Source organism: Gymnoscopelus braueri, assembly GCF_963280865.1.
Source record: "Gymnoscopelus braueri genome assembly, chromosome: 10".
NCBI lineage: Eukaryota > Metazoa > Chordata > Actinopteri > Myctophiformes > Myctophidae > Gymnoscopelus > Gymnoscopelus braueri.
In genome coordinates this window covers 38,149,605-38,177,008 of record NC_137611.1, presented here as the reverse complement: position 1 = coordinate 38,177,008, position 27,404 = coordinate 38,149,605, and the positions used below count along the sequence as shown (strand labels likewise).

At 41.0% G+C, this 27,404-nt stretch overlaps 3 protein-coding genes across 4 annotated transcripts; all 3 read right to left on the bottom strand.

The window, feature by feature from the left end:
• Positions 1-2,531: 2,531 nt before the first annotated feature.
• LOC308093232 (heat shock 70 kDa protein-like) lies at positions 2,532-4,448 on the bottom strand (the record flags this gene model as incomplete). The annotated part of the gene is made up of 1 exon (XM_080439491.1): positions 2,532-4,448. The coding sequence occupies one exon, from the start codon at positions 4,446-4,448 to the stop codon at positions 2,532-2,534; it is 1,917 nt and encodes a 638-aa protein (XP_080295617.1).
• Positions 4,449-6,130: 1,682 nt separating this feature from the next.
• Positions 6,131-17,410, bottom strand: hectd3 (HECT domain containing 3). 2 transcript variants are annotated; one of them, XM_080439237.1, is made up of 20 exons: positions 17,305-17,410; positions 15,261-15,750; positions 14,214-14,467; positions 13,219-13,354; positions 12,436-12,557; positions 11,884-11,997; positions 11,443-11,531; positions 11,055-11,220; positions 10,796-10,877; positions 10,077-10,259; positions 9,586-9,638; positions 9,137-9,305; positions 8,459-8,572; positions 8,261-8,350; positions 7,862-8,068; positions 7,611-7,740; positions 7,255-7,329; positions 6,843-6,924; positions 6,656-6,727; positions 6,131-6,358 (listed from the first exon to the last, which is right to left on the bottom strand). In XM_080439237.1, the coding sequence occupies exons 2-20, from the start codon at positions 15,612-15,614 to the stop codon at positions 6,274-6,276; spliced, it is 2,577 nt and encodes an 858-aa protein (XP_080295363.1). In that variant the 5' UTR covers positions 15,615-15,750; positions 17,305-17,410; the 3' UTR covers positions 6,131-6,273. The 2 variants fall into 2 exon arrangements, with proteins under 2 accessions (XP_080295363.1, XP_080295364.1); XM_080439238.1 differs by having other exon boundaries at positions 11,449-11,531.
• best4 (bestrophin 4) lies at positions 15,732-22,612 on the bottom strand (the record flags this gene model as incomplete). The annotated part of the gene is made up of 10 exons (XM_080439893.1): positions 15,732-15,750; positions 19,116-19,241; positions 19,367-19,515; positions 20,032-20,112; positions 20,202-20,354; positions 20,531-20,608; positions 20,767-20,921; positions 21,176-21,409; positions 22,281-22,381; positions 22,461-22,612. 10 exons carry the CDS (start codon positions 22,610-22,612, stop codon positions 15,732-15,734), a joined length of 1,248 nt encoding a protein of 415 aa, XP_080296019.1.
• Between the last annotated feature and the right edge of the window lie 4,792 nt (positions 22,613-27,404).

Genomic DNA, 27,404 nt, shown 5'->3' with positions numbered 1-27,404 from the left:
TTTAAGTACATTTTGATGCCAATACTTTGGTACTTTTACTGAAGGGTCCATAACCCAAAAGGGGTGTAGTATCGCCATTGTTACTGAAGATACTGATACACTATCAGTGGTTCTCAAAGTGGGGTTTGGGGACCACAGGGGCCCTTGGGGGGTCCCAGGGGGTCCCCAGTACAATGAGTTAATATAGCATAGAAATCTGTTTAACCACTTTAACCCTACATTGACTTGACTCCGGATAAGCGGTTGAAGATGGATGGATCCTACATTGGCCAGTTGAAAATAGCCGATCTACAAGCTCACAAGCATGCATATCTGCCCTTTTTTGTCTAAAAAGTAAAAAAAAACAAGAAAAAAACAAGAAGTATTTTTGAAACATTTTAACAACACAAACCTTGTAGGGCTATGGGGGTCCCGACAACATATTTTCATTTCATTGTTCATGGCCAAAAACATTGACATAAAAAAAAGTTTGATAACCACTGCTGTAGTCTACATCACTCACTCAAAGAGCAACTATTCCACTATTTGTAAAAGTAGCCTATAAAACATAATGTTAAAGGGGAAGTGGAGGCCAACTGCAACACAAGAAATCTGGCACTGATTGGTCTAAATATTGAGTCATACTTCAAAGATCAGTGGTTCTCTAAGTGGGGTCCAGGGACTCCCGTCCTTGATGGGGTCCCAGGCAGTCCCCAGCAATATGAGTTAATATAGCATCAAAATCAGTTTAACCACTTGAACTTTTACATCGGCTATTTGAAAATAGCCGACCTAAAAGCTCACAATAAGCTAGCCTAGATCCGCTATTTTCAAAAACAAAAACTCTTCTGGTTACCTTCTGATGTCTTCTGATGTCAGGCTGGCATCTACAGTAAGTTATCTAGTTAGCAACAGTATTTGGGTAACCATGATGACTTATTAACAAACCTGGATGCCACGAAAGCCTTTTTAACACCTGGCTTATCATTATACTATAGATATATAAATTAATTTGAAAAAAAAAAATGTGTGTCAGGGTGTACAGTAGTTCTTTATTGTACCAGACCATGCAGGCATTATTTCAATAAACATAGGCCATCAAATGATAACCTGCCCAAGGTTTTCATGAAGAGTCATAGGTTGGAGAGATAACAAAGATCCAACATGTACATGTTTTGTAGGCATGCATGGGAATGTTTGGTCTGAAGGTCCTTCAATGTGTGCAACAAGCTGCTGCTGCCACCACTGTGTACAGGGACTGTAGCCTACTTACTTGTCCGGATTCCCCCTTCAGTGCGTGCGTGCGTGCGTGCGTGCGTGTGTGCGTGCGTGCGTGCGTGCGTGCGTGCGTGCGTGCGTGCGTGCGTGCGTGCGTGCGTGCGTGCGTGCGTGCGTGCAGAGATAATCTCTCAAACCGCTGGACTAATCAGCAACTTTCTTGTGCAGACTGCCAGTAGGCCAGAGTGCCTCCAATAATTACAGGTATTTTTTTCACATACTAGGCCATTGCCCGTTTCCAGTTAAGCAATACCTGTTGAATCCATTGGCAAGTAGTACCTGTTGTACCCGTCTGTCTGTGTCCCTTTATGCCCATATATGGATATTTCTGTATCAGTCTGTCTGCATTCCTTTAATGCCTATATATGGAGTTCCGTGTCAGGCATTCCCAAATATAGAATCTAGTCTATGTAAGTACCATGAGGTCATATTGATGACATCAGGGTACTCAATATATTTTTCGGACAACTGCCGATCCGACCGACTTCCCACTCTGAGCACCCCTCGGGTCCTTGAGAATCTTCATTTGATTAACAGATGATTAGCTCTGTCGGGTGGAAACCTGGTGGTTACTTTTCAAAAATAGCAAAAGTAGCACGGCCGTTAGTCAGTATCACCTGCTTCTACCTCTCACGACGAGGACTGGATTTTGAGAAGCAACATGTTTTGACTTTGCAACATGTTTTGACCCCCCAAAAGGAATCTCCTGCCAGTGGCCAGACCTTCTTTCTTTTCCAATCTAATATTATAATTCTTATACATATCATTATTATAATTATTGATATTTAAACATAAACATCACAAGCACACATGGAATCACACTAAGGGATCAACAATAAAGAAATATATTCATAATAGTCATATTAACATCTACAAGAATAATAACAATAATGACAATGACAAAATAATAATAAACCGTAATAAAAAAATGAATAGTCAAAAAGGAACAAAAGAAAAAAGGACCATATAAACACTGACAAATGAAAAAAAAGAAATAGGGACAAATTGTTTGATCATGTGCTGTACAGCAATTTGCCTAATTCTTTAAAAAAAAAAGAGGAAAAAAAGAAGAAAAAAAACTCCCCCAAATTATTAGGAGACAAAATATGAATAATCTTGGCAAGAGCGCATATCGTTATAGTGTTCTCCCTCGCAGTTTTCATTCATTCGCATTCTTTGTCTTCCCCCCTCCATCTTTTCTCTCCTCTGGCTCGTTCTGTTCTTTCCACATTTCATTTGTTTACACCATGGCGGAAAAGTCCATAAAGAGTCATTTAGTCAACCTCCTCTATGGTTGGGCCCTCAGAGCTATCTTGTGGCTGCTGTCTGCTGCCTGCTGGCATTCCTCCTCCCTCATTCAGGTTGCTGATGATGGGGTTACACACTTTCTCAAGCTCTTTCAGCTGATGTTGGTACTCCTCTTTATCAGCCAACTGGTTGTTCTCCATCCAGGCGATGGCCTGGTCACACTGATCAATAACCTTCTTTTGGTCCTCTTCACCGATCTTCCCCTTCATGTTCTCATCCTGCACACTACTCTTCATGTTGAAGGCGTAGGATTCCAGGGAGTTCTTGGCAGCCATCCTGTCCCTCTGAAGGTCATCTTCATTTTTGTATTTCTCAGCATCCTGCACCATCCTGTCAATATCTTCTTTGCTGAGCCGGCCCTTATCGTTGGTGATGGTGATCTTGTTCTCTTTGCCTGTGCTTTTATCCACCGCAGACACATTCAAGATGCCATTGGCATCGATGTCAAAGGTGACCTCAATCTGTGGAATCCCTCTAGGAGAAGGTGGGATTCCTGAGAGCTCAAACTTGCCCAAGAGATTGTTGTCCTTGGTCATGGCTCTCTCTCCTTCATACACCTGGATGAGGACCCCAGGTTGGTTATCAGAGTAAGTGGTGAAGGTCTGGGTTTGTTTAGTGGGGATGGTGGTATTCCTTTTAATGAGGGCAGTCATAACTCCTCCAGCTGTCTCAATGCCCAGGGACAGAGGTGCAACATCCAGCAGCAAAAGGTCTTGAACATTTCCTGATGTATCGCCCGACAGAATTGCAGCCTGGACGGCTGCTCCGTAAGCCACAGCCTCATCTGGGTTGATGCTCTTGTTCAGCTCCTTACCGTTGAAGAAATCCTGCAGGAGCTTCTGGATTCTGGGGATTCTGGTGGAGCCTCCAACAAGGACAATCTCATCAATCTGTGCCTTGCCCATTTTTGCATCTCTGAGGGATTTTTCAACAGGCTCTAATGTTCCCCTGAATAGGTCGGCGCACAGCTCCTCAAAGCGAGCCCTAGTCATGGAAGTGTAGAAGTCAATGCCCTCGAAAAGAGAGTCAATCTCAATGCTAGCCTGAGAGCTGGATGACAGGGTTCTTTTAGCCCTCTCACAAGCTGTGCGCAACCTTCTCAAAGCTCTCTTGTTTTGGCTGATGTCCTTCTTGTATTTCCTCTTGAACTCCTCCACAAAGTGGTTGACCACGCGGTTGTCAAAGTCCTCTCCACCCAGGTGAGTGTCTCCAGCTGTAGACTTAACTTCAAAGATGCCATCCTCGATTGTCAGGATGGACACGTCGAAGGTACCCCCACCCAGGTCAAAGATCAGGACATTGCGTTCAGACTTGCCTTTGTCTAGTCCGTAGGCGATGGCAGCTGCAGTTGGCTCATTGACGATTCTCAGTATATTCAGCCCTGCAATGGTACCGGCATCCTTTGTAGCCTGCCTCTGCGAGTCGTTGAAATAAGCCGGGACTGTGATGACAGCATTGTTCACCGTCTGGCCCAGGTAAGCCTCTGCAATCTCTTTCATCTTTAATAGGACCATGGAGGAGATCTCCTCTGGGTTGAAGGTTTTCTTATCCCCCTTGTATTCGACCTGAACTTGGGGCTTTCCTCCATCACTCACCACGTTAAACGGCCAGTGCTTCATGTCTGACTGCACCACAGCATCTTCAAACTTTCGGCCAATCAGTCGCTTGGCATCAAACACGGTGTTGGTAGGGTTCATAGCCACCTGGTTCTTGGCTGCATCTCCAATGAGTCTCTCAGTATCGGTGAAAGCTACATAGCTGGGGGTGGTCCTGTTGCCCTGGTCATTGGCAATGATTTCTACTTTACCATGCTGGTAAACCCCCACACAGGAGTAGGTGGTTCCCAAGTCAATGCCAATAGCGATACCTTTTGCTGCAGACATCTTGAATAATAATTATCTAGAAATAAACAATACTTCTGTGTATTAAATGATTAGAAGTAAGTTGCAATCACTCTCCTATTTATTACAATTCAATTTTAGAAGTTACAACAAAACTGACAGAAATGGCATTGAACTTGGGTTGTTCAAGCATTATATAGGTGGGGTGTGATGACAGTTAGTTCCAACCTCGCATTGTGATTGGCTGAGATACACGTATCCTAGCAACGGCCACTGACAACTGTTAGCATCCACAGGAGCATTTGAAGGGGATCTAACATTTTTCAGCAGGTGATAATAACAATGCTCATAACGACAGTATAGAGAGACAATGACAATAAACAATATTTATCAACATATCTTTCGAGCAGCTTTGCTTCACTTCTAACGCAGTGGTTCTCAAAGTGGCATCTGGGCTTTAGGGCTAATAATGAAGTATGTTGAATACCAATTTATTGGCCATTGTTCTGATCACTGAATCAGGTCAAACGTCATCTCTAAACACCCCTTTGCTCACAATGGAGCTGTTTTCTTTTTTAATTTCTTACCAGGTCCAGAATGGCATTTGTACGTGTTTATTTAATCTCTCAAAGCAGATTATTTCTTAACCAAATGGGTTCCCAGGTTGATGTTTGTGTAATCTTAAATTTGATATCCCCTGCACTTTGCACATATTGTACTTTGCACTATGACACTGTATGACAATGTAGGCTATATTCCTCTTTATAGTTGCTAAAGTAAAGTTCTTACTTGTTTATTTGAAACAAAAAAAGTATTATACATCCTCCCCAAGTTCAAACAGACGCTTGCCCACAATGCCCAGCAGTCCATGGCGAAGAGACTGAGGCAAAAGAATGAGGCCCAGAGCCAGACGATTTTTATATCATTATCTATGAGCCAGATAGTTGGCTACAGACTAGCGTCTGTCTTCAGCTGTGATTAGTGAGGAAGGGAATGCAAATCCTGCATTGGTCTGTTCAGCCACACCGACACTGCACCAAAATCACTATCCAGAGCACAACTCCATAGTCTCCTGAGACTGAAGGATGCCAATGATGACTATTGGGACTGCCTGGGGAGCCGAGTCACACGGTTCACATCAACATTTCTACTGCACATCTCTCTAGCACTATTTGAATCTTTGAAAATACATGCTTCTGCATAAGAGATAACGTATTTATTTTCTAATTCTCCTATTTATCATTTTCCTTCTATTTCCAATGGCTTGCTCCAGTTATGAGAACAGCGGCCCGATCAATCAAATTGAAGCTTCCTATAGCTTATCAGAGATTAGTATCACACACACACAGGGGCTCTCCATATGACAAGATGACAAATGACAAAATTCGCTAAATTAGAGGCATTTCATCTCTAGATATCAATACATACATTCTGACCACCACTTATATTTCCATTTCAACATATCCATTATGTATAATTTAGACTAGTCCTATTGTAAAGTACTTCATAAAGTGCATTTCAGTGGTCAGAAGATTACATAAACAGTCCATTTACGATTTTACTTTCACTATGTTCTACTTCCTGCATAAAATCTAATTTCTCTCGAGTCCCAACCCATTTCAAATGTATTATTATTATTATTATGTTAACAAATAATATAGAATCGAGGATTACCCTTTGACTTGGTTTGGAGTCCTGGAAAGATAAAACAAATGACAGACTCATGATTTCATATAGTTCTTTATTATATACAGCTATGATTGATTGGCAATTGTGTAGATGTGATATTAAACTTGGTAATATTCCTCCACCAGTCATTTTAAGGGTATGGGTGTGTAGAGCTCCTTTAGTGAAGAAGCAAAAGACTTTACTCCTCCCAGGGGCTCATGTCTGTGTCAATAGCCACGCAGTTATAAGCAGCATAGCGGAGTTTCTCCTCACAAACCTTTGCACTGCAGGACAGAGAGAAAGAGCAATGAAGGACACACTGGGGAATTAAGACAGCAATGTGTGCCAGTTCAAAATAAATGTTTATGTATGGATGTATGTATGCATGTAAATCAAAATTACAAATATGAAATAAAATAATAACACAATGTACTTTAAAAAGAGTGAAGTTATGACTCACAAAACAACTTAAATCAAGATTCTTTATCTTTTAGTGATAAATGGATATATGATCGTATCCTCAGGCAGATTTCAAATTCTGTTATTCCAAATAATTCAGAATGAATAATTTTGGTATTTACCTTGGGTAGTTGGGTAAATAAAGGGTACTAGAGCATGTGGAAGACTGTGGAAGTGCATCTGTCGTTTCAGAGCTAGTGAAGAAGGAAAAGATTGTGTTTTAGAAAAATGAAATGACAAGGTATTTTTCCCCATTGAACTACGATTAACCTGAACCTGCGTTCATTTGGGGAGTAGGGTGCTACTTACCCTTGCTTGTCAGGAAAGATGTAGATTGGAGCAGGTAGACGACTCCTTCCGGTCACAAACCTCAGAAACCTGCTACGGTCCTCTGAAAGCAGAATTCACGAGAACTCTCAGTAACGATTATATTTGTTTGCCAGTAACCCACACTCAACCAGATAAAGTGTCCAGTAGTGCTCAATAGCTAGACCGTGGAACAAAAACCACCAGGGTTAAGTCTAGGACATGCATCATTTTTAAATTTTAATCATGAATTAGGCTTTAGATTTTGATTTCCAGTGAAACCATTCATGTTTTTTAAGTCACTATATTCATTAGACACAGTACAAACCTCATGGCATATTATGTTACAGATGAGAGGGCAAGTTCAAGCATCGAGCATATACAGAAGAATAGTGAATAAACTGGGTAAACTGACCATTGGTGAAATTCATTAGGGCTTCCCACAAGTATTGCACTCTAACATCAGTTTGTTCCAGGTCTTCATATCGAGCTGTTGGGGAGATAGGAACATCAACATAAGCAATGTAATGTGTTACTGTAATATGTGATACTGTTAAGGCAAGGACCAATGATAAGGGGGGTTTCTACCTCACGTCCATAATCATATCTTTTGTTTTTACATCTACTCTCTGATATGTAATCATATGGAAATAGGAAAGCAATATATTATTTACAGTCATCATCCAATTTACAGCAGTCTCTACAGCCCAACAGATTTTACTGACTGGGCTAACCAGGGTTGGTGAGTGACCTCCTAAAAAAAACACTCACTGAGTCGTTTCAGAGCTTCCACAGTAATCTCGGGATCTCCACACACTTTTTTCTCCACTTCTTGCCAAGTAAGCAGGTCCAACACAGCCTGGGGTACCACCTTCAACAGGCCCGCCTGCATGGCAGCAATCTGAAACACACACGCACACAAATATGCATGTGGCCATGCAAGCAGAGTACAAGGATAATTTAGTCGAGAGATAGAGAGATAGATAGATATATATATATATACACAGCACACAGACACACACCTGTTGTTTGCTCTCATCTAGCCGGGCTTTCTGCACCAGGCGGATGAACTCCTTGCGGTCCTCATAGCGGACTGCTATGTTGCTCCCCCCAGGGATGAGCTCCACCATGTGTCCATCGCTCAGAAGGGTGGTGTACACCAGCTCCTCACCAAACTTAAACTCAAATGTGTCCTGGTCCATGCTCTCCATGGCATCCAGCAGCTTTACCTGAATACCACATGATGCAAACCTACATTCAGCTATATGACTTTGTGTTTCGTGAGATTGAATGCAGTGAGATGCAATGTTTTTTCTTTATAATTTATTTTTTGTAGCATGGGCATTCTTGCAGATTAGGATGACGCTCCGGAGAGAACTGCAGAAACAACCACTTTGCAGCCCTATTACAGTAGTGCTTACCAGTACAGAGTCAACAGCAGGGAAGTCCTTGTTCCAGCTCACTGCCTCCCCAGTCAGCTGTTTCCACACCAGCCCAGGCAGAGCCAAGACCTGAAAGAGACAGAATAACCTATTTCATAACTTTTCCCAATTAGCTAATCGTAATTCAAGGTGATAAGAGCACCCTGGTTAGCTAGCCAACGAAGTGATGTCACAAACCAGGAAGTCTTTGCCTCGGAGAGCAGCTCCCATGAGCTGCCCTATCCACTCAAACTTGTGAAACTCTTTACAGGACGGGTTGGGCACATAGAAATCCCTGGCCTCTCCAGACCCCTGGAAGAAATATAATGAAAATATCAGCAATAAAACAATATCAAACTGAACTCAAGTATCCATAAATGACTGCCAAATCCCCCAAAAGAATTGCTATGGGAAGTTGACTGCCCACTTCATTGGGGAAAAAAAAGAAAGGTCTTCATTCAAAAGTATTCTTTAACACCCTTGTGACTGGGTTCGATTCCGCCCCGGTGCCTCGGGTGGGTAGCCGGCAGGGGAGGACTGCACTAGCGACTCCTACAAGTTTGGTCAGGGCACCCGTTCAGCAGGGGGCAGGACTGGGATGGATAGTATTGTCCTCCGGATAGGGAGGGATAGTGTGTTCCTACGCATGTGATGTGTCTTCCCAGTACAACTCCTCACTGTCAGGTGAAAAGACGCAGCTGGCAACTCTATGAGCATCGGAGGAGACGTGGTTGTCTACACCCTCCCCAAGACCAACAACTACTGTATGGTTTGGCAGACAGGGACTATACAAATGGGGGGATTGGCAATAACTAAATTGGGGAGAAAAAGAAAAAGAAAACAGGCAAACTAACTATAAGCAGAGTGTGTGTGTACCTGGTTGGATGTACGGGCGAAGAATGGTAGTGGCATGGGACACTCTCCTGAGCTGGGGCAGAGCTCTTCAGACATGTCTGCCAGACTGTCTCGAAATCCACCCCCTTGGTCAATGATTCCCTCTGCGATGAATTTACACTCCCACCACTGGTCATATCGTGCAGGCCACCTGACAGAACAATTATTTACCGTTAATCGTTAAAATATCATGTCTAATTGTCTGAAAGCTACAACTTAGCGAAATGCAATATTAGGTCAACGTAAGAGGGACGATGCCCTGATTAAGGGGATCTACTAATTGAAACATCAGATGATGATAAAGACTTGTGCGTGTGGTTTCAGTATGGCTTAAAGTCTTGAATACAATCCGTCCTTAACATGTGCCTGTAGCAGTCTATGAGTGCATTTTACCTAGTCTTTGACATATATATTATAGAAAGAAAGGTCACCTGTAATCCAATGTTTTCTCAAACTTGTCAGATGGTTTGAGACCGTCATACACCTAGAATGTGTGAAGATAAAAACAAGCTTTGTATACACAAACATCATAATTCACTTAAGCCACTTCACCCCTTTTCTACCTTATGTTAATATAATTGCTTCTCACTAATGCTCATTTTTAAGATGGCACCATTTCTATCTACTCACTCTGTGTCTCAGAGTTGGGCTTCAAACAGTTCAGAAACATGCCTACCAATGTCATTATTGGTTTACAGGTTTGGTAATTGCAGGTTTGGTAAAAAGATCCCCCCCCCCTCTTTTTTATTGTTATTGATGCAAGAACAATCGGTTACATTTCAGCATACCAACATTCCAGAAAGAGAAATACTGCCGTTTCTATTAGATTGGATTCCCCATAGATATTCATTTAAGGTTGTGATAAAAATCTAGATAGTGAGATAATGGGTAAGTGATGTCACACACTAAGAAGTGCTATTACCTGTGTGAAGACAGCGTTCTTGCAGCTGGGTTCCAAGGAGGGGTTGTCCCTGTGTTCCATGGCAAGGCGCCGGTTAATGTAAAGGCGGGGCATGAAGTTGGGTTTACTGGTCTCCGAGTCCTTCAGGCATTGTGTGATGAGAGCCGAACGGCGCTTAGATAGCAGCAGGAATTGCTTTATACTCTAGGGGGAGCCAGAGAACATGCAAGTGAATGAAAAACAGTGAGGCTTTGGATCGAGTTGTACAGTCAGTGACAGGTTTTCATTTTTTAACACAGTCACTCGGAATCATAACGGCATTATCTAAAGGCCTAACCTTATGATGCAGGTTCAACTTGTACATCATCAACATAGGATTGGAAAAGGTAAGCGCCATAATAACATGCATTATATATTCAAATATATTCATGTGCCCTACAATAATCATGTAAGGGAGAAGTGAAAGGAAAAGCAGCCATTTAAAAAAGTGTCTCCTTCCTTGATTCACTCTTTATCTATCCTGTGTAGTGTAGTATTACAGATGATTCTTGGTTAAATATGACTTGATAGAACATAGTTTGTAGAATTTAAAATAGAAGCCTAGCCTAGAGTCTCTCAGCCAAATCATAACATTTCAACATTTGTAAGAGAAATAAGAGCTATAGAGAGAGGATGAGGGGTTGTTTTGGCTGCTGGGCCGTACATAGATACATACTGTACACAGTTTCCACATAACTCACTTTGATCTGGTTGAAGGTGCCCAAGCTGTAATCCCAGGCAGGAACCAGATGTGGCAGCAGACTGTCCAGAAGAGAGATGAACCTGCAGAACAATACATAAAAAGAGACACAATATGACACCAAACCCAGGGAAAAAAAGGATTGACGAGGATTAAGAGCTACACCATATCGCCTTAACAAGTAAACTAGCCCATAACTAGTGCTGCCAGCAGTTGAATATATAGCAGTTTTGGGGTTCTGGACAAGAATAATTTCCTACCTCTGAATGACCAAAGCCCTGCGGTAGAGGACATCGGGAGGCGTTCCCTCAAGACGGGGGTAGCGCACCAGGTTGGAGGACTGGAAGACATCAGCATTCAGACCTAGGTCCCTCTCGCACGACGACTTAATCTTTAGGCCTCGGATCCGAACATCGATGCCCTCATCTGCTTGGGGAACAGGAGAAGGAGAAGACGGTATCATATCATCTCATCTTAGCTAGAAACTATTGGAGACAAATTTATTTCCGATTGAGTCAGAATGCTATCCATTTCCAATGACCACCTCAAATTGACAGATAATGTACCAAGTTGAAATGACTCAGAACTATTCGGGTATATGGAAGTATCTGCATGAAAGACCGCAAAAAGTAAGTAAGTAGTACAAACCCTCACCCCTACATTCTTCTATCCGGACCTCAATGACAGGCAGGTGGGCTGTCATATCTTCCAGCACACACACTTCTCCAATCAGATTGCTAGAAGCAAGATGAGAGGGAATAAGAAAGGAATGCATTTCCACCAAAATTATAAATATATCAAGTCAAGATATAGTGCTGATGCTGCTGGTCGCCTCACAACAGTACAAGTATTAAGAAATGAAGGAGGGACACTGACAGATTTAGTATTTGATGATAATATATTTTATTCTAACAGCATGAATATAGCTATTAACATTTCATCATACTGTATACTCTCAACAAGGACAAAGTTTTGTAGAAATAAAAAATATTAGATTGATTTGATTTTCTGCCTATCGACCAACAGGTATGACATTTACAGTATTGTAACTTGCACATTTTATTGAACAGCTTTTCTGTAAATGCTTACTCATCTATGGTGACATCACTCAGCTTTTTCAGGTTGTCCCCCTCTCCTCCGTACACTGTGATTCTCTTGGGCATGTAGTTGTCATCCGTGGAGTCGACAGTCAAAATCAGCTTACTGCATGGCACAATAACAGCAGAATATAAAATCAAAGCATGCCCTGATGCCCATGCATTGTTAATAGGATGAAAGATTTATGAGCCCCTTGACCACAGCAATAAGATAATCCTCTGGAGAATCTGATGATATGCCACATGCCCACATGTAAAACTCTACAAAATATTGATGTATATACACTGACTACTTATAATGCCAGACTCATAACAATGGCATTGTATTGAGAGTTGTACTCTCAAGACAACACCACCAAGCTGAAATATCAGTAATAAATGGTATAGTGATTTATGACAGAGTTACAGAAAATCCAAAATGCACTACAAATCAGTGGCTTAGATGGACATCTCAGTATGTTTCCCCAGTTAATGCGTTATTTTGTTTTATCTCTGCTTCTCTGTGTACTGTATATGTAGTTAATGACACTCTGTGGCGTCTTACTTGACTACGGTGCCTCTCTTCATGTGGAGACGGATCCAGTGCTGTCCCTGCATGCCGTCGCTCTCCCAGTACGTTTCTGTGTCCCCATCAGTAAGACAGCTGGCACCACCGCTGGGGTCCTCCTACATAGATATAAAGTCTGTTAAATATGTAAAACATACAGATTCACTGGCAACTCTACTGGGATCCTCCTACGTACTGTATATAAACGTACACAGATATCAAAATGCATACATTCTCTCATTAAGTCTTTATTTACTAAGGCAAATCATTTTGTGGATTAATATGTGGTATTGCTATGACAGAGTGTATTTGTGGTCATAAGCAACTTAAAAAGGTCCTCCTCCAGTAGTTGTCTCCACCAGGCCGAAAGGCATGGCGAGAGAGTATGTTTTACCCCCTGTCCGTCCGTCCGTCCGTCCTGTCTGTGTGTTAGCAGCTAATCTCCGGCACCGTTGGCCCGGTCGCTCCGAAACTGTGCACACACTCCCCCTGGATGCCAATTCAGAACCTCTGCCCCAAATGTTTCACATGGGCCTGTTATAGTGCCACCAGGAAGCCAGAATAACGTACCTGACCTGGCGGAGACCTGTGCTCCGAGGAGCACTTTTTCTAGTTTTATAATATTTCTGCTGTTTTTCCAGTGCCAAACTGTGGTGAATAGTGATATACAGGTACGTGTGTGTATATTGATTCTAGAGCCACCATTGACCATTTCTTTGGACTGACCCCAGAACAACAACACCACACAATTTTGATGTCTGAAAGAAGCAATTTACTCACTGAACATGAAGATACATCAATGCTGGTCACACATTGTTTCACACTCCCAAGATTCTCATCCTCCTTCCCTATGTGGTCGTAGAAGTAGTGCACCAAGTCCTCATCACATTCATATGTCCAGGTAGGTGGCAGATATCTAGCAGGATCGAAGAGGAGGAGTGTCAACTCTATACAACAATTTATCCAACCTGTCTGCCAATATTTGTTTTGCTTAAGCTCAGTTCAGTTTGACAGACTTTTTTCTTTTCTCCTCTAGTTAACCAGGTTAAAGGTTTCATGACGTTCAGTTTTACAACACATTAAAAGTCTTTGTCATGGTCCTTCAAACGTGTATAAAAACATTTAACTGAAAATTCCACTCTAATGAGCCATTGCAGGTGTTTTTCTCTCACATTTTTAAAGCCTTTTCAACTGCAATGAAAAAAGAAATCTTTGCCTGCGGGTGTCGATGTTGACTGTCAATCATCACCTCTGCTCCGCCCCCCCCCCCCCCCCCCACAGGAAAGGATAGGGGAGGGGAGGGGCGAGGAGGGGAGTGGGCGGGATTAATGGCCTGTGACTTCACTATCCAAGGGCCAATCTCAGATTACTTTTCAGCCTAATTATTCAGAAAACCCCAGACCACAGAAAATCCACTGAATGTTCAAAGTTCCGTTTTTTGGGGTGTAATTGAGGTCATAAAACCCCCCAAAAAACATAAAAAATAAAAAAAGTGAAAATGAATGTCATAGAACCTTTAAACAAGTTAAGAACAAATTCTTATTTACAACTGTGGCTTGAAATCAACAGATTGAACACAGCATAGTATTTGAAATAGATTAAATTAAGAAATACACCCATAATAGTAATAGAGTAGTAGTAGTAGTACACAGAAAGAAAGCAAACAAATGATTAATTCTGGCAGGCGAGACAAGAAAAAAGAGGCAAACAAACAAAACAAAAATACGATACACTCATTTCAGTCTCATTCCATGCGTCACACGAACCCAACTCACCTAAGCTTCTGGACGGCAGCGTCGTCGCTCTCTGCCACCTTGGGTTTGAACCCCAGGTGCAGGGTGTGCTCCACATCCACCACCTGCTCCCACCTGTCACAGGGCTTGTGGTCGTAGCCGAAGAGCTGCTGGTGTCTGGTCATGGTGTCCTGAGACTCCACGGGCACCAGCCTGTCGCCTCCATCCGTGTGCTTACACACCAGGATCCAGCCTTCCTCCAACTCCTGGCCCACACGGTGCTCCTCCAGCTGCTCCTGGAGAGGACGGGGATGTGGATTGTTGTAGATGTTGCTATATCAATGGTGCTCAAACATTTTCATGTCAAGGACCCCCAAAATGATATGCATTTGTTCCAGGGACCCCCAGAAGCAAAGTGAGTTAAAAATGTTTGCTTTAAAAAAATACGTTATTCAAACAAATTTGAACAAATAGTCAGGATTTTTCAAAAATAGCAGATCTACAAGCTCATAGCACAGCATGAAGTGACGCCCTATGAGCTTGTATATCTGCTAAAAAATGTTTTATCGTCACACACACACACACACACACACACACACACACACACACACACACACACACACACACACACACACACACACACACACACACACACACACACACACACACACACACACACACACACACACACACACACAATTAAGAAATGACAGCTTTCCCGGTTTTAAAGAGTTAAATGACTATCATAAAGTATTTTCTGCTTTTATGGACAGTTCAGTGGAGAGGACTCAGATTAAGTGGAGAGAGATGGTAGGGTGAAAGCATGACTTTCTTTTTTTAAACCCATGATGACACCGTAACGATCAGTGTGCAGACATGACCTGGCTGATGCTGGGAGAAAACTAGATATTAAAACTAGATGATAGAGATTATTATAATGACGTGTGGGATGTTGAGTGAGTGTGTGTTGAGAAAAGTTTTGCAAGGGAGTTTAAAGAAGGTCAATCCAATGGATCTGACAACAGGATGATGAGCAGAACTGGAGGCATGACATACTGTAACTAACCCAAAGGAGGTGCGACCGCTTACCTTGTTTATTTTGACCCAAAGGCCTTGACTGTTACAGTATTCTTCCCCCGTTGTCCGGATACACGTCCCTTTCTTTGGCTCAATGTTGTACTTGCATAGTTTCTTGCTGATGCTTTGATGGGGACTTTCCCAAACGGAGACCAAGGTCTTTCCGGCAGTCGAGGCGCCGCCGACAGCAGAACCGGACGATGCGGACGCAGTGGATGAGGAATCTTTACAGATCTTATAGCACACCTCCTTCGGCACATAACACAGACACTGTGGCAGGGCTTCGCTGTTCCTGAAACACTCGATGCACTTGTTCAGGAAGCGGATCCTCCCCAGGAGGACGCGAGGGTTGTCACCCAGGGACATCTTTCCAGTGGCAGGTCAACCCCGGCTCGGTGCAGGGGTGGTTTGGGGGCAATGACAGTCAACACAGCGGGGGGGCGTCACCTGACATTACAGTGTTGTTCACTCCTGCCTTTGTTTTCATGCAGTAATGCAGTTCCTGTCGCACACAAACAAGACAAAGCAGAACATTCTTATGAATCGAGGCTCTAGGCCAGTAGGTGGTACCCCAGCAACCATGAACGCTGCCATCAGGGCAGGGATGGTGTGGTGACGCTGTGCCTAAAAAGCCTAATTCATAAATAATACTTCCTCGTACGACGGTGTTGTTCGTCGACTAGGGCTGCCCTCAGTGTTGCCAGGTTTGCTTATTATAAGCGACTTTAGGGCTTTTCTGTAATGTCGCTTGTAAATATTGATAGTTGCGGGTTGGGTTTTTTGGGCTTGTTTCTAAACTGCAGTTGCTTATTTCGTTTGCTTCCCAAAAAAATCTATTATTATTTAAACCAGTGGTTCTCAAATATTTTCATGAAAATGTTTTGTGCCAGGGGAGCATTTGTGTTAGAATGTTTCAAAAAAAATATTCCAAATATTCCACATTTTATTTCAAGAGTTTTTGAAAATAGCAGATCTACAAGCTCACAACAGATCAGCTATTTTCAAATAGCCGATGCATAATAGGTTTAAAGTGCTCATGTGGCCTAGTTGCTTCTTTTGGGCTTGTTTTCCTAGACCTGATTCTGGTGGCTTATTTCTCTCACAACACATGGCAGCTCAGCTCTTGTTGTCGGCAAGGGACACCATCGTGCGACGGAAGCTCGCAGAGTCGCAGGACGGGTGTGGCTTGCCGACAACAAGAGCTTATCTCCCAAGCTATATAATAAACGCCCAATCAAAGTTCCTGTTTGTTTCCCAACAGTCAGCTACCGTTTACGTTAGCAAAAAAAGCACAGTCAGCTACGTTGACGTTAGCGAGTGGACTGAACCATGGACTGAACTGATATTAATCTGGTTTACTTCTACTATATGTGCTGGAACGTCAGCCAGGGGAAATGTGACATGTTTCATGTAAATAGATCACATCGCTACTCTTGGGTCTATAGCTCTGATCCATAGCGTTAGAAGGAGTTCTCCTAAACGCCATGTTACTTTCGAGCCGTTGCCCGCAAACCCGCGGTAGAGCAGTCTCTAATCTGTAGTAAATACAAAATACACTTTCGCTGCTCACCAAAACAAAGACAGTTTTAAGATGCTGAAAGCCTACTTTCCTTAGTGGGAACACTCGGAGCCTCCCCCACCTCACCTAAAATACACTTTTTAGCTAGAAAAGAAAATATTTCACCGGAAGGAAAAAATCTGGTCAATGGAATTCTTCTATTGACAAGACCTGTAGGGGGCGCAGTGGAGTAACTAAAAAAATGTTTTCCTTCCGGTGAAATATTTTCTTTTCTGGACAAAAAGTGTATTTTAGACGTGAGGTGGGGGGCTCCGAGTGTTCCCACTAAGGAAAGTAGGCTTTCAACATCTCAAAACCGTCTTTGTTTTTGGTGAGTAGCAAAAGATTGTTATTTTTTACTACAGACGAGAGGCTGCGCTACCGTGGGTTTGCGGGCATCGGCTCGAAAGTAGCATAGCGTTAAGGAGAACTCCTTCTAACGATATGGACCAGAGCTATATCTAGGTATACTGCTACGGAATAGTGGTGTTTACGTACCCGAAGTCTTCTTCAGAGAGGTAACGGGAGATTACTTGAAGTCTCGTTGGCTTGTTGCATTGTAAAAAAAAAAAATACGGAAGAAGAACCTTTGATCCTTTTTGACCCTTCGTGTGTTCCGTGCAGTGTTGCCAGATGTCGTGAGAGAAATAAGCAACGAGGTCTATGAAAACAAGCCCAAAAGAAGCGAGCCCTCCGCCCTTTAAACGTAATAAATCTACACGCGATGCGACACGTTGTGTGTGATCTTGTAGATCTGCTATTTTCAAAAAGAATCTTGAACATTAAAAAAAAAATTGGAACATTTTAACAACACATATCTTGTGTGGGAGTCACTCCCTGGCAAAAATATTTTCAGATGGGGGTCCTCAGACAAATACATATTAATCTGGTGGATCCTTGACTTGAAAATGTTTTAGAAACATTGGTTTTAAACAACACTACTGGAAACAAGCCAAAAGCAACTACCAATATTTACAAGCAACTTTACAGAAAAACAAGCACGAAGTCGCTTATAATAAGCGGACATGGCAACACTGCCATTGATCCTTTTTGACCCTTCGTGAGCACCGTGGTGCCGTCTTCCACACGTCACAATAAAAGCTCCACTGCGCCTTCCGTGAGGCGTGAGCTGAGCTGTTCGTCAGTGTTTGAAAGTCAAACTTCACAATAAAAGGTTACACTGCACCTTTCATCTTTTCATTCATGAACAGACAGTTGACCAGTATATATTTTGTTTTACTTACGTTAAAGTATCAATAATACTCTGTTGCAAGTAAAGTCCAGAATTGTAAATTTGCTTGAGTAAAAGTACAAAAATATTGGTATCAGTACCAAGTACCAAAAGTAGAAAGTAGCCTACTCAATATGCAGAATGTCCCATTTCACACGTTTTAAATGTATAAAATGTAAAAAAATCTTTAGAAAATATCAGAGCTACAAACTCAGAATACGGTGCATTGCGACACATGTAGATCTTGTAGATCTGCTATTTTCAAATGGCCGAAATGTATATAGGGTGAAGTGGTTACTGTATGTTTTGTAATAATAATCAAAATCTACAAAGTAACTAGTAACTCAAGTTTTCAAATAATTGTAGTGGAGTAAAAGTACAACATTTGCCTTTGAGATGTAGTGGAGTAGAAGTAAAAGTACTGAAAATTGGAAATACTCCAGTAAAGTAAAAAATACCTCAAAATTGTATAAGGACGATGATTATTTGACATATGAAGATCACGAGAGTACGGGACATTGCAATAGCCAGATAGTTACAATAGGCTATACAATAAATGGTGTACATTTAGTGAACAGAGCACAGTGTTGTGTGAACATCCTCTTTCTATGAAACACAGGCACACTGCCCAGGGAATGACAGTGAAGGCTGTAATCCCTTATTTATTGTTATTGATTGTTGTTATCCATTAACATAGGATAATATACCTACATTAGGCAAATATGATGAATGAGTGACACCCAGGATGTTTGGAATTACATAGGAAAAAAAACATTGAATGTTTCCTCAGGTTTCTTTTTTATTTTAAGACTGAATACGGTATAATACAAATTCACATGTGTCAAATCAAACAAAAGTTATTTGTCCCAATGGGTATATGATTCTTCTTGCATTCTTCAAAATGCCTACCAACAGGTAAATTTAGGCGTTTTTTCATTCAATATGTTCCACAGAAATCTTAATCATGGGTTTCTCTGCTTCTTCCCAATTGCAGACATTCGTGTCCGCCTCGAGAGAGAGGAGAAGGACATTATTCCCATCAGTATCTAGACAATCTCCCTCTTTTGGGCAATCTAACAGGGATGGAAGGCTCCCTCCTCGCAGAATGCCCTTAGCTTTACGCATAAGACCATCACCCAGGTATCTTCTGGTCTCTAATGGTGTGTCTGATGGCTGGTGGATCTCAAGGTCTTCAGCACTCATCCTGAACATGACAAACAAGACAAAGTCGTTTATTATTACATGGCCTAATACCTATCAAACTGGGGGGCCTTGAAATTGAAAAGTTTGATAATCACTGGGATAGAGCACTAAAACGTGAACGTTTACCTCATGTCATAGGTGGAACCCTTGAAAGCAGGTTTTGTGTCAACTGTGGACACTGTGTATGGGATGGAGAAATATCCCTGTTTCCAATGTTTATCCTTATCCATTGGGGGGAGATTCTGGTGCATGTTGTCCACTGCCAACATTGACACCTTTAGATAGGATAGAAAATCAAATAGCAGTATGAACCTATACAGTATCAATGCAAAATGTCTTCCTTAATAGTTTGTTTCATTAAGCGATATATGGTAGTCCACTCCCCATTGACATTTCTATTGAGATGGACAGTAGGGAAGTTGAGATGGAAATGGCACGGGGGAGATTTACAGTAGAAGGCTCAAAGATTTGAGACCCATGGGAGATCCCAGTCAACTAAGTAATGTTTAAGTGGTTATGGTTCAAGGTGATTATTGACACAAAATATTACTGGATGTAGATTTATTAACAGTGTAGATAAAATAAGATAAGAATTGCCTGGGAGATTACACAGTAAAAACGTTCAGTATTAATTTAACTCTAAGAGTGTACACATGGTCACAAATGGAGCCATAACTGGTGTCAAATGGACCCCTAAAGATACATTTAGGGCCCATTTTACACTCTCAGAGTTAGGATATTACTGTGTAGATGCTGGTACTGTGTATTGAAAAGAAGCCTTGTGGGATCACCTGGATGTTTCGGTCTATCAGTGTGTTTGTTTCAAAGTCATCATCATCCTCTCCAAATGGATTGATAATGAGTTCCCCCACCTGTAGAAAATATATACTTAATGAGGTCTCAGTTTTCATAACAAAATGTGTTTCATTTTATTGATTCAAGAATTCACTCGTCATCTCACCTTGAGCCAGCCTGCATAGAAGAAGAACTGGAGCAGAGTGAAGACGGGTATGTACATGTCTACGTTGTGATTCTTGTATCCCTTCTCAGGGTTCAGAAACTGTCGGCCAATCAGGCAGAAACCAAAAAAGGAGTACACCGCTACAGTAACAACCTGTAATTGATTAGTGAGTTCATTATTATTGCTTAATGCCTGATAAGGGCTCACGGTTCAAGTTTACTTTCTCCCAAAGTAGCTGATCAGCACTGCAACAAATGTAAACCCCACAAAAAAGTACTGAACAGCAAACAAATGCTAACATTGAACATTGATTGTACTGATGAGCCTACCTGAGTGTAGACCAGAGGGATGCTGATCCAATCATAGTGGAACAACAGACTACACTTTCCTCTGTAGTTACACAGCTCCTGCAGACAGAGTACCACATAATGCAATTACATTCTATAAACGATTAGGATTAGATTAGATTAGAGATTTAGAGGCAAGTAACCTCTCAGAATATCGAAAAGTTTCCACTTCTACAGTTATTATTTAGTCCATTTACAGAAACAACAAAACACTTTACATCCATGAGCAGTCTCAAAGCTATGTCATCCTTCACCCGGCCTTCCTCTCGTGCCTTGGATGCCAAATTTGTAAACCAAGTCAAAGGCATCCAGTAGTTGTTGAAATCACAGTGCAGTGACTCAAGCATTTTGAGTTCCTGTGGGGTCATAAATCCTACAAACAGAGATTAATGTATAATTGCATATAGATATCTTACTCACAACCTTTATGGAATTAATTCACAAAATCAGCAAAGGAAAAACCCACTACATTACACAAACACCATACAATAAAATACACAGTGTTAATTTATCCATTGAGGTCCATCTGGTTACATAATTTGTACACTCTCAGAATTAAAGGTTTTACTGTGAAGTCCTTCTTGAGGGTCCCCATAAGTAAGCAAGTATGCATTGCCTGCTTCTTACCAGATTCCACAATATGTTCAAAAGTTGGGAAGCGTTTGCGGACTCTCGTGCTTATGGAACGCAGAATCAGAACTGATGATAAGTTGGCGTATCTCATGAGCGTGCGTCGCAGCAAGCGACCCCTCTCATCTTTTCCGTGGACATTTCCAGACACCACCATCATCAGGTTGTCAGGGAGCGGGAAGCTGGTATACTGACCCCACCATCTGTTGAAAGCTAGGCTCACATAGAATCCTGTTACCAAAGAACAACAAAGAACCACAGATGGTCTTAAAATATTATGCTTCGCCTGGTGTCCTGTGTAGTCTAATGTGTGAATCTTACCTCTGAAGGTAATGTGCATTTCACTATTGTGAGTGCTGTATGTCAATTCACTTTGCTGGGAGCCACTTTGTCGCAGGGGCGTAGCTCATTGAAAATAACAGATTTTCAGGCTCTACTTTTGCAGAGTAATGCAATTTTGGATTTGCAGAGATTACTGCACCATGAACCAAAACATTACACTTCTTGTACATAATTTCTAGTGTTTTTTCTGATTTCATTTAGAGTCTCAAAAAGTGAGAAGTCATTAATCCACGTTTACACAAGAAATTGTATTTGTCACTTTCTTTCTAATGGCAGTGCCACAAACATTACAGGATTCACAGTTAATCCCTGAGGGCCTATGCTTGAATTTGACTGCTTTCATTTTTAAGTTTCAGTTTGACTTAAGTTTGAATTTTGATTAGAAATTAGTGCTGGCAAATTGTTGAATTGATTTAATGTACCTTATTATGCTCTTGATGATGCTTTAATAGTTATGTTTAGAGAGGCATGGCTTTTCAGCGACACGGTACTTGCTGAAACTACTATGCTGTTAAACTTGGGATATGGAGGAGAGGGCTTTAAATGTGCTTGAATTTGCCCTTTAAAACCTATGCAAACCTTTCAACCACATTCAACCACATATTCCATTCAAATTAACTAATGCCCTTTTTGGAATATAAGTCACACTGAATGTCACAGTAATTTAAAATAGTGTAAAACACTGACTGAGCTGCAAAATGCTCCTCTCTCAAAGCATGACTTTTCATGAGACAGATTGATGTAAACTGGCGGGACTTACCCAGCACAAAAGAGATAGGGATAAAGTTGGTATTGGTAAACTGATCACAGTAAAGTGCCACAAGTTCAAATTGCTCCTGCTGCTTTGGTGAGAGAAAAAACCTGCAAGGAAAATCACATCATTAGAGCGAGCCTTCACTGTTATCAAACAGTCGAATAAAGTGATCAGATATGCAATCACCTGTAAAACACACTGAAAAAGGAATACATGACACAAAACACCAGGAATTCCTTATAAAGCAGCTTGTAGATGCTTCCTTTCCATCGGAACAGGAGCTTGGAGAAGCCGCCAAACTTTGCATTGGCCACCTCAAGGCTGTAGGAAACCGTCATATTTGGTTTGATGTCGTATGGCAGGAGCGGGAAAGTCCTGTGAAAAATATCAAGGGCACCTTTTAAAATTGAACATAGATTAGATTAATAGTTTAATTATAACATTATAGATTTATAGAAAGATGGAGAATTTCTTTTACCTGTAAAGCCACCTGTATCCGTTCTAGAATCAGGTTTGAGTGTCCTGAGAGGACTCACCCTTACCTCTCATTATAAAGCTTGGTGTAGTGCTGTCATCATCCATCATGTGAGGTTTATTGTGTGGGAACCAAATGTATGAAATCAAATTGAGCGCCTATGGAAACGCCTTATGGTTTTGTTCATAGAATCCAAGGTCTTTGACACTTATGTTTTGGGGGTTACCCGTTTTTTTGATGAAACGTAATTTCTGGGTAACTTAATGATAAGTGATATTATAATGAATTATGGTTAGCTGTAGAAGTAGGCCTGTACATGTTGAAAATGGGTTAGGGTCTCCAGATGAACTAATATCTGTTATAAACACTTGAACCCGAGCTTCCATCCTTGAATATTAGCCCAAACTAGCAGATCTACAAGCTCACAACACGTTGCATTGTGAGCTTGTAGATCGGCTAGATTTTTGGCGAAGAGATTTGGTGCAGAGGGGAAAAAGCGATCCAAGTACAGAGTAGGCCTATAAGGTCCTATTCTTTTTTTTTATTAAGTCTATGAGGGTTTAAGTGATTAAACTAAATGTCTATTTCAAATACTTTCTCTTAGTACAGCGGGTTAACTCCTGTTTTTGAGCAAATCGTGCACTTTTTGTAAGAAGCGTGACATTTTCAGCATAATTAGTAAATAATATAACATAAATTTTCAGAAGGGGAGGGAAGTCAGATTTGACCGTGAGAATCCGTCAAATCCAAAATGGCCGCTAGTCCAACTTCAGTTTGGAACCAAACACAGTAGAACATTTTTTAAAGTATAATTTCCAACTAAATAGGGGATGCCTTTTCATTTGGTGATACTTTCGAGATCACCAGATTTCAAAGAAAAGCATTTAGTTCATATTGATGTGGTAGTACTGTCTTTGGCTTCATTCCGATGAGCTGTGGTTTGCCTTTGCCCTTTGGTGTTTGATCAAGCTTTCGGTACATAGCTGTTGTAGCATGAAATGGTTGCCACAATGACTCCAACACAGTGTCTGACTCTCCCAGTCTTTCACGCTTTCACCGGGTGTGACACTGTATCTGCATTCGCTGGCAGAGGAAAGGAGACTGCCTGGGAAACTTGGAGGTCATTCCCAGAGGTGAATGAGGCTTTCAGTGAACTCCTACACATGCCAAGTTACTGTAGGTCAGTGAAGGATCAATGTTCCTGCTAGAGCGATTTGTGGTGCTCATGTATGACCGAAACAGTGAGTGCACGGAAGTGAATGATGCCAGGAAACAGCTCTTCACACAGAAGTCAAGAACACTAGAGAGCATTCCCCCAACCCAGGCAGCACTCAAGCAACACATCAAGCGCACTTGCTACCAGGCAAACTGTTGGAACCAGGCATTGGTACTGGAACCAGAAATGCCAGAGCCATCTGAATGGGGCTGGACAAAAGAAACAACTGGGTGGCAACCATTTTGGACCACTCTCTCTGAAGCATCCAAATCGTGCCATGAATTAATCCGCTGTGTCGCTGCACCAAAGGGTGTACTGGACGATGCAAGTGTGCCAAAGCTGCACTCAAATGTACTGCACTGTGCCTCTGTTCTGGAGACTGTTAAGTTGTTGTTTTTTTGTCTTGTTTTTCTCTTTCTGTATGCAAGATGTGACAATAAAGAAGCCTTGAACCTTGATTATTGTCATTTACTATTAATTTATTAATATAGACTACCACCATGGGTTTATTCTGTTTATTTGTTTTGTATTATTCACATTGTCACAAAATAGAAGAACAGTTTCACTATATTGCAGTATAACCCAGTGTCCAAGCTAAAATATACTTATTACTATGTAATTTGACCTTGATTTAATGTATGGGTTCTGGCAATCTCCAAAGTATCATCAAATGAATGGGCAACCCCCAAAGAACGCCTTAAATGTTTTTTTTTTAAAGTATTTAGACATTCAGACCCTGTAAACGGGCGGCCATCTTGGATTTGACCCCTCAGAGGTCAAATTTGACTTCCCTCCCCTTCTGAAAATGTATGTTATATTATTTACTAATTATGCTGAAAGTTTCAGCCTTCTTACAAAAAGTGCACGATCGAATTTCTATTCCGCTCTACTATCTCTAAACATATGATTAAAAAACATGCTTATTTCTATCATTGTGCACTCAGTCTAAAACCCCACCATACCTTGTAAAATAAGATAATTCGTAATTCAAGCAATTAACTGGAAAATGGTAGTCCAGAGCACTGCTGTTTACAGCAGATGTCATGTCAGTGACACTGATAACACTCATTCACAGTGATGGTAAAAAGTACTCACATATTTTACTTAAATAAAAGTATCAATACGGCAATGTAGAATTACCCTGTTACTGTACAAGTAAAAGTCCGGAATTAAAAATGTACTTGAGTAAAACTACAAAAGTATTGGTATCAAAATATCCTTAAAGTACAAAAGTAAAAAGTAAAGTATTCATTATGTAGAATGCCACATCTCACAAGTTTTCAAATGTATAAATTGTATACAAATATTTTGAAAATAGCAGATTTACAAGCTCATAATGCATTGCATGGCGACGCATTGTGAGCTTGTAGATCGGCTATTTGCAAATGGCCGAAATGTATGAAGTGGCTGAAGTGGTTAATGTATGTTTTGTAAAAATAATCAAAATCTACAAAGTAACTAGTAACTAAAGTTTTCAAATAATTGTAGTGGAGTAAAAGTATAATATTTTGAGATGTAGTGGTGGGGTAGAAGTAAAATTATTGAAAATTGAAAATACTCCAGTAAAGTAAAAAATACCTCAAAATTATACTTAAGTACAGTACTTGAGTACATGTACTTAGTTACTTTACACCACTGTTCATTCATTGTGTCAAAACACCTATACCTGACAGTCTGATGCATGATATCTCAAATCCCACCCATCCTTCAACCTTTGTCATTGGCTGTTGTGCTCAGTTGACTTATTTGTTCTTCACATCGTTTCACTGGTCAACTGTAAATCAGACTCTGTTTTCCAGGACTGTTTTATTCCTGCTCTGTTTACTCTCTCTTGACTGTATATTTATGGGGCAATCTGTTCTTCCTCGGAGGCCAGACAGGTACTAACTATTATACTTCCCCCTCTTGTTGTCATTAGCGGCGTACACATCCAAGTCATGCTCATTTAACTAAGGCAGATGCTATGTATGTTTTATTATCTTGCATTTATTAGCATGTGTATATATATTTATTGTCATGATGATGTATTTTCCCATTCTCAGCGCGTCTGAAATGCTGCACTTCCCATTCCTACCACTGGATGTCACTCTTGTAATTCGGAACATTACTCTTGGCCCCAGCCCCTTCAGGCTGTACTGTACCAGTAGGGCATAATGGCCATTTATCTCATAAATGAATCAAAAAGGTTTTAGAATAAAATAAAATAAGACGGGGGGGAAACTGTACAAAAACACCTATTCATATCTAGCTCAGAAGCAAGGATTTTACCAATTGATTACCAATTCGAATTGCCTGCAAATTGTGCTACTATCAATTATTTTCTTCTATCAATAATTATCGATCAATTTTTTTTTAAATATGAAAATCAATTAACAAATTGAATAACCACTTAAGCCCTATTTTATACTTTGTCGCACAACGGTGTCATGCAAAAATAGTGACCAGATTTTCTAAATAAATATTTTATAAAATAATCGATTGATAATTTTTCATAATCGATCAAATCGATTAGTTTGATTAACTGTTGCACCCAGAATCATAGCTTAATTTATTGTAGATAGCTTCATATAGCCTACGTACCGTATATACTTTAAAAATATATATATATATATAAGTCATACTTTTATTTCTATTTGATTTTAAATTTATATTTTTGTGTTTTTAAGGTTAATATCATCACTTTAAGATGGACAACTATTCACTGCTGCATTCATTCAACAAGGTGAGGGGTGTCCCACTTTCATTTGGGAATTTGATGTCCTCTGTATCAGACCTAAGGACAATGGGTGCTCTGTGATCTTGCTCTAGATCAAATACATCATACAGGCATCCGAGGAGACCCTGACCACTTCTGCCAAGTCATTTCCTGGCCTCAGCCAAAGGATCCACTGATTGGGGCTAAGACCTCTGAGAACTAGAGAGGAGGGTGTGGGTTCCATGCTGATCGTTTGGGTAACCCAACGCCATAATTACAACCTCCCACTGTGAGTGAAATTAGAGCTGGGTAGAAAGCAGGATTTCAGGTAGCTGAGGCCTTAGGTCATTGTAGGGACAGAGCAAACTGAGGGGCCACAAAGGAGGCTCAGATAAAAAAGAGCAAGACACTATTCCCACAAGAACAGTTAGCTTATAATAATATAGCTATGATTTGCTGTCCTCAAGATATTCACCCCCCAAAAAATCCTTTCACTGTCTTACTAAAACTTTTCACTCATGCCTGAAGTTGAGAGATGAGAGAGAGACAGAACATCATACACATCTGTAGAATATTTTAATTGCAAATAGTAGACAATACACATTAAAATCTTCAATGTTAATTGAACTTTAGTTGCCTTTATGGTGGCCTAGCATGGTATGTCTTGGCCTACTTGATGTGCCATTAACTTGCCAGTGTGTTGTTATCGTAAACATCACGAGTCCTGTGAGGCAAAGATTTGAA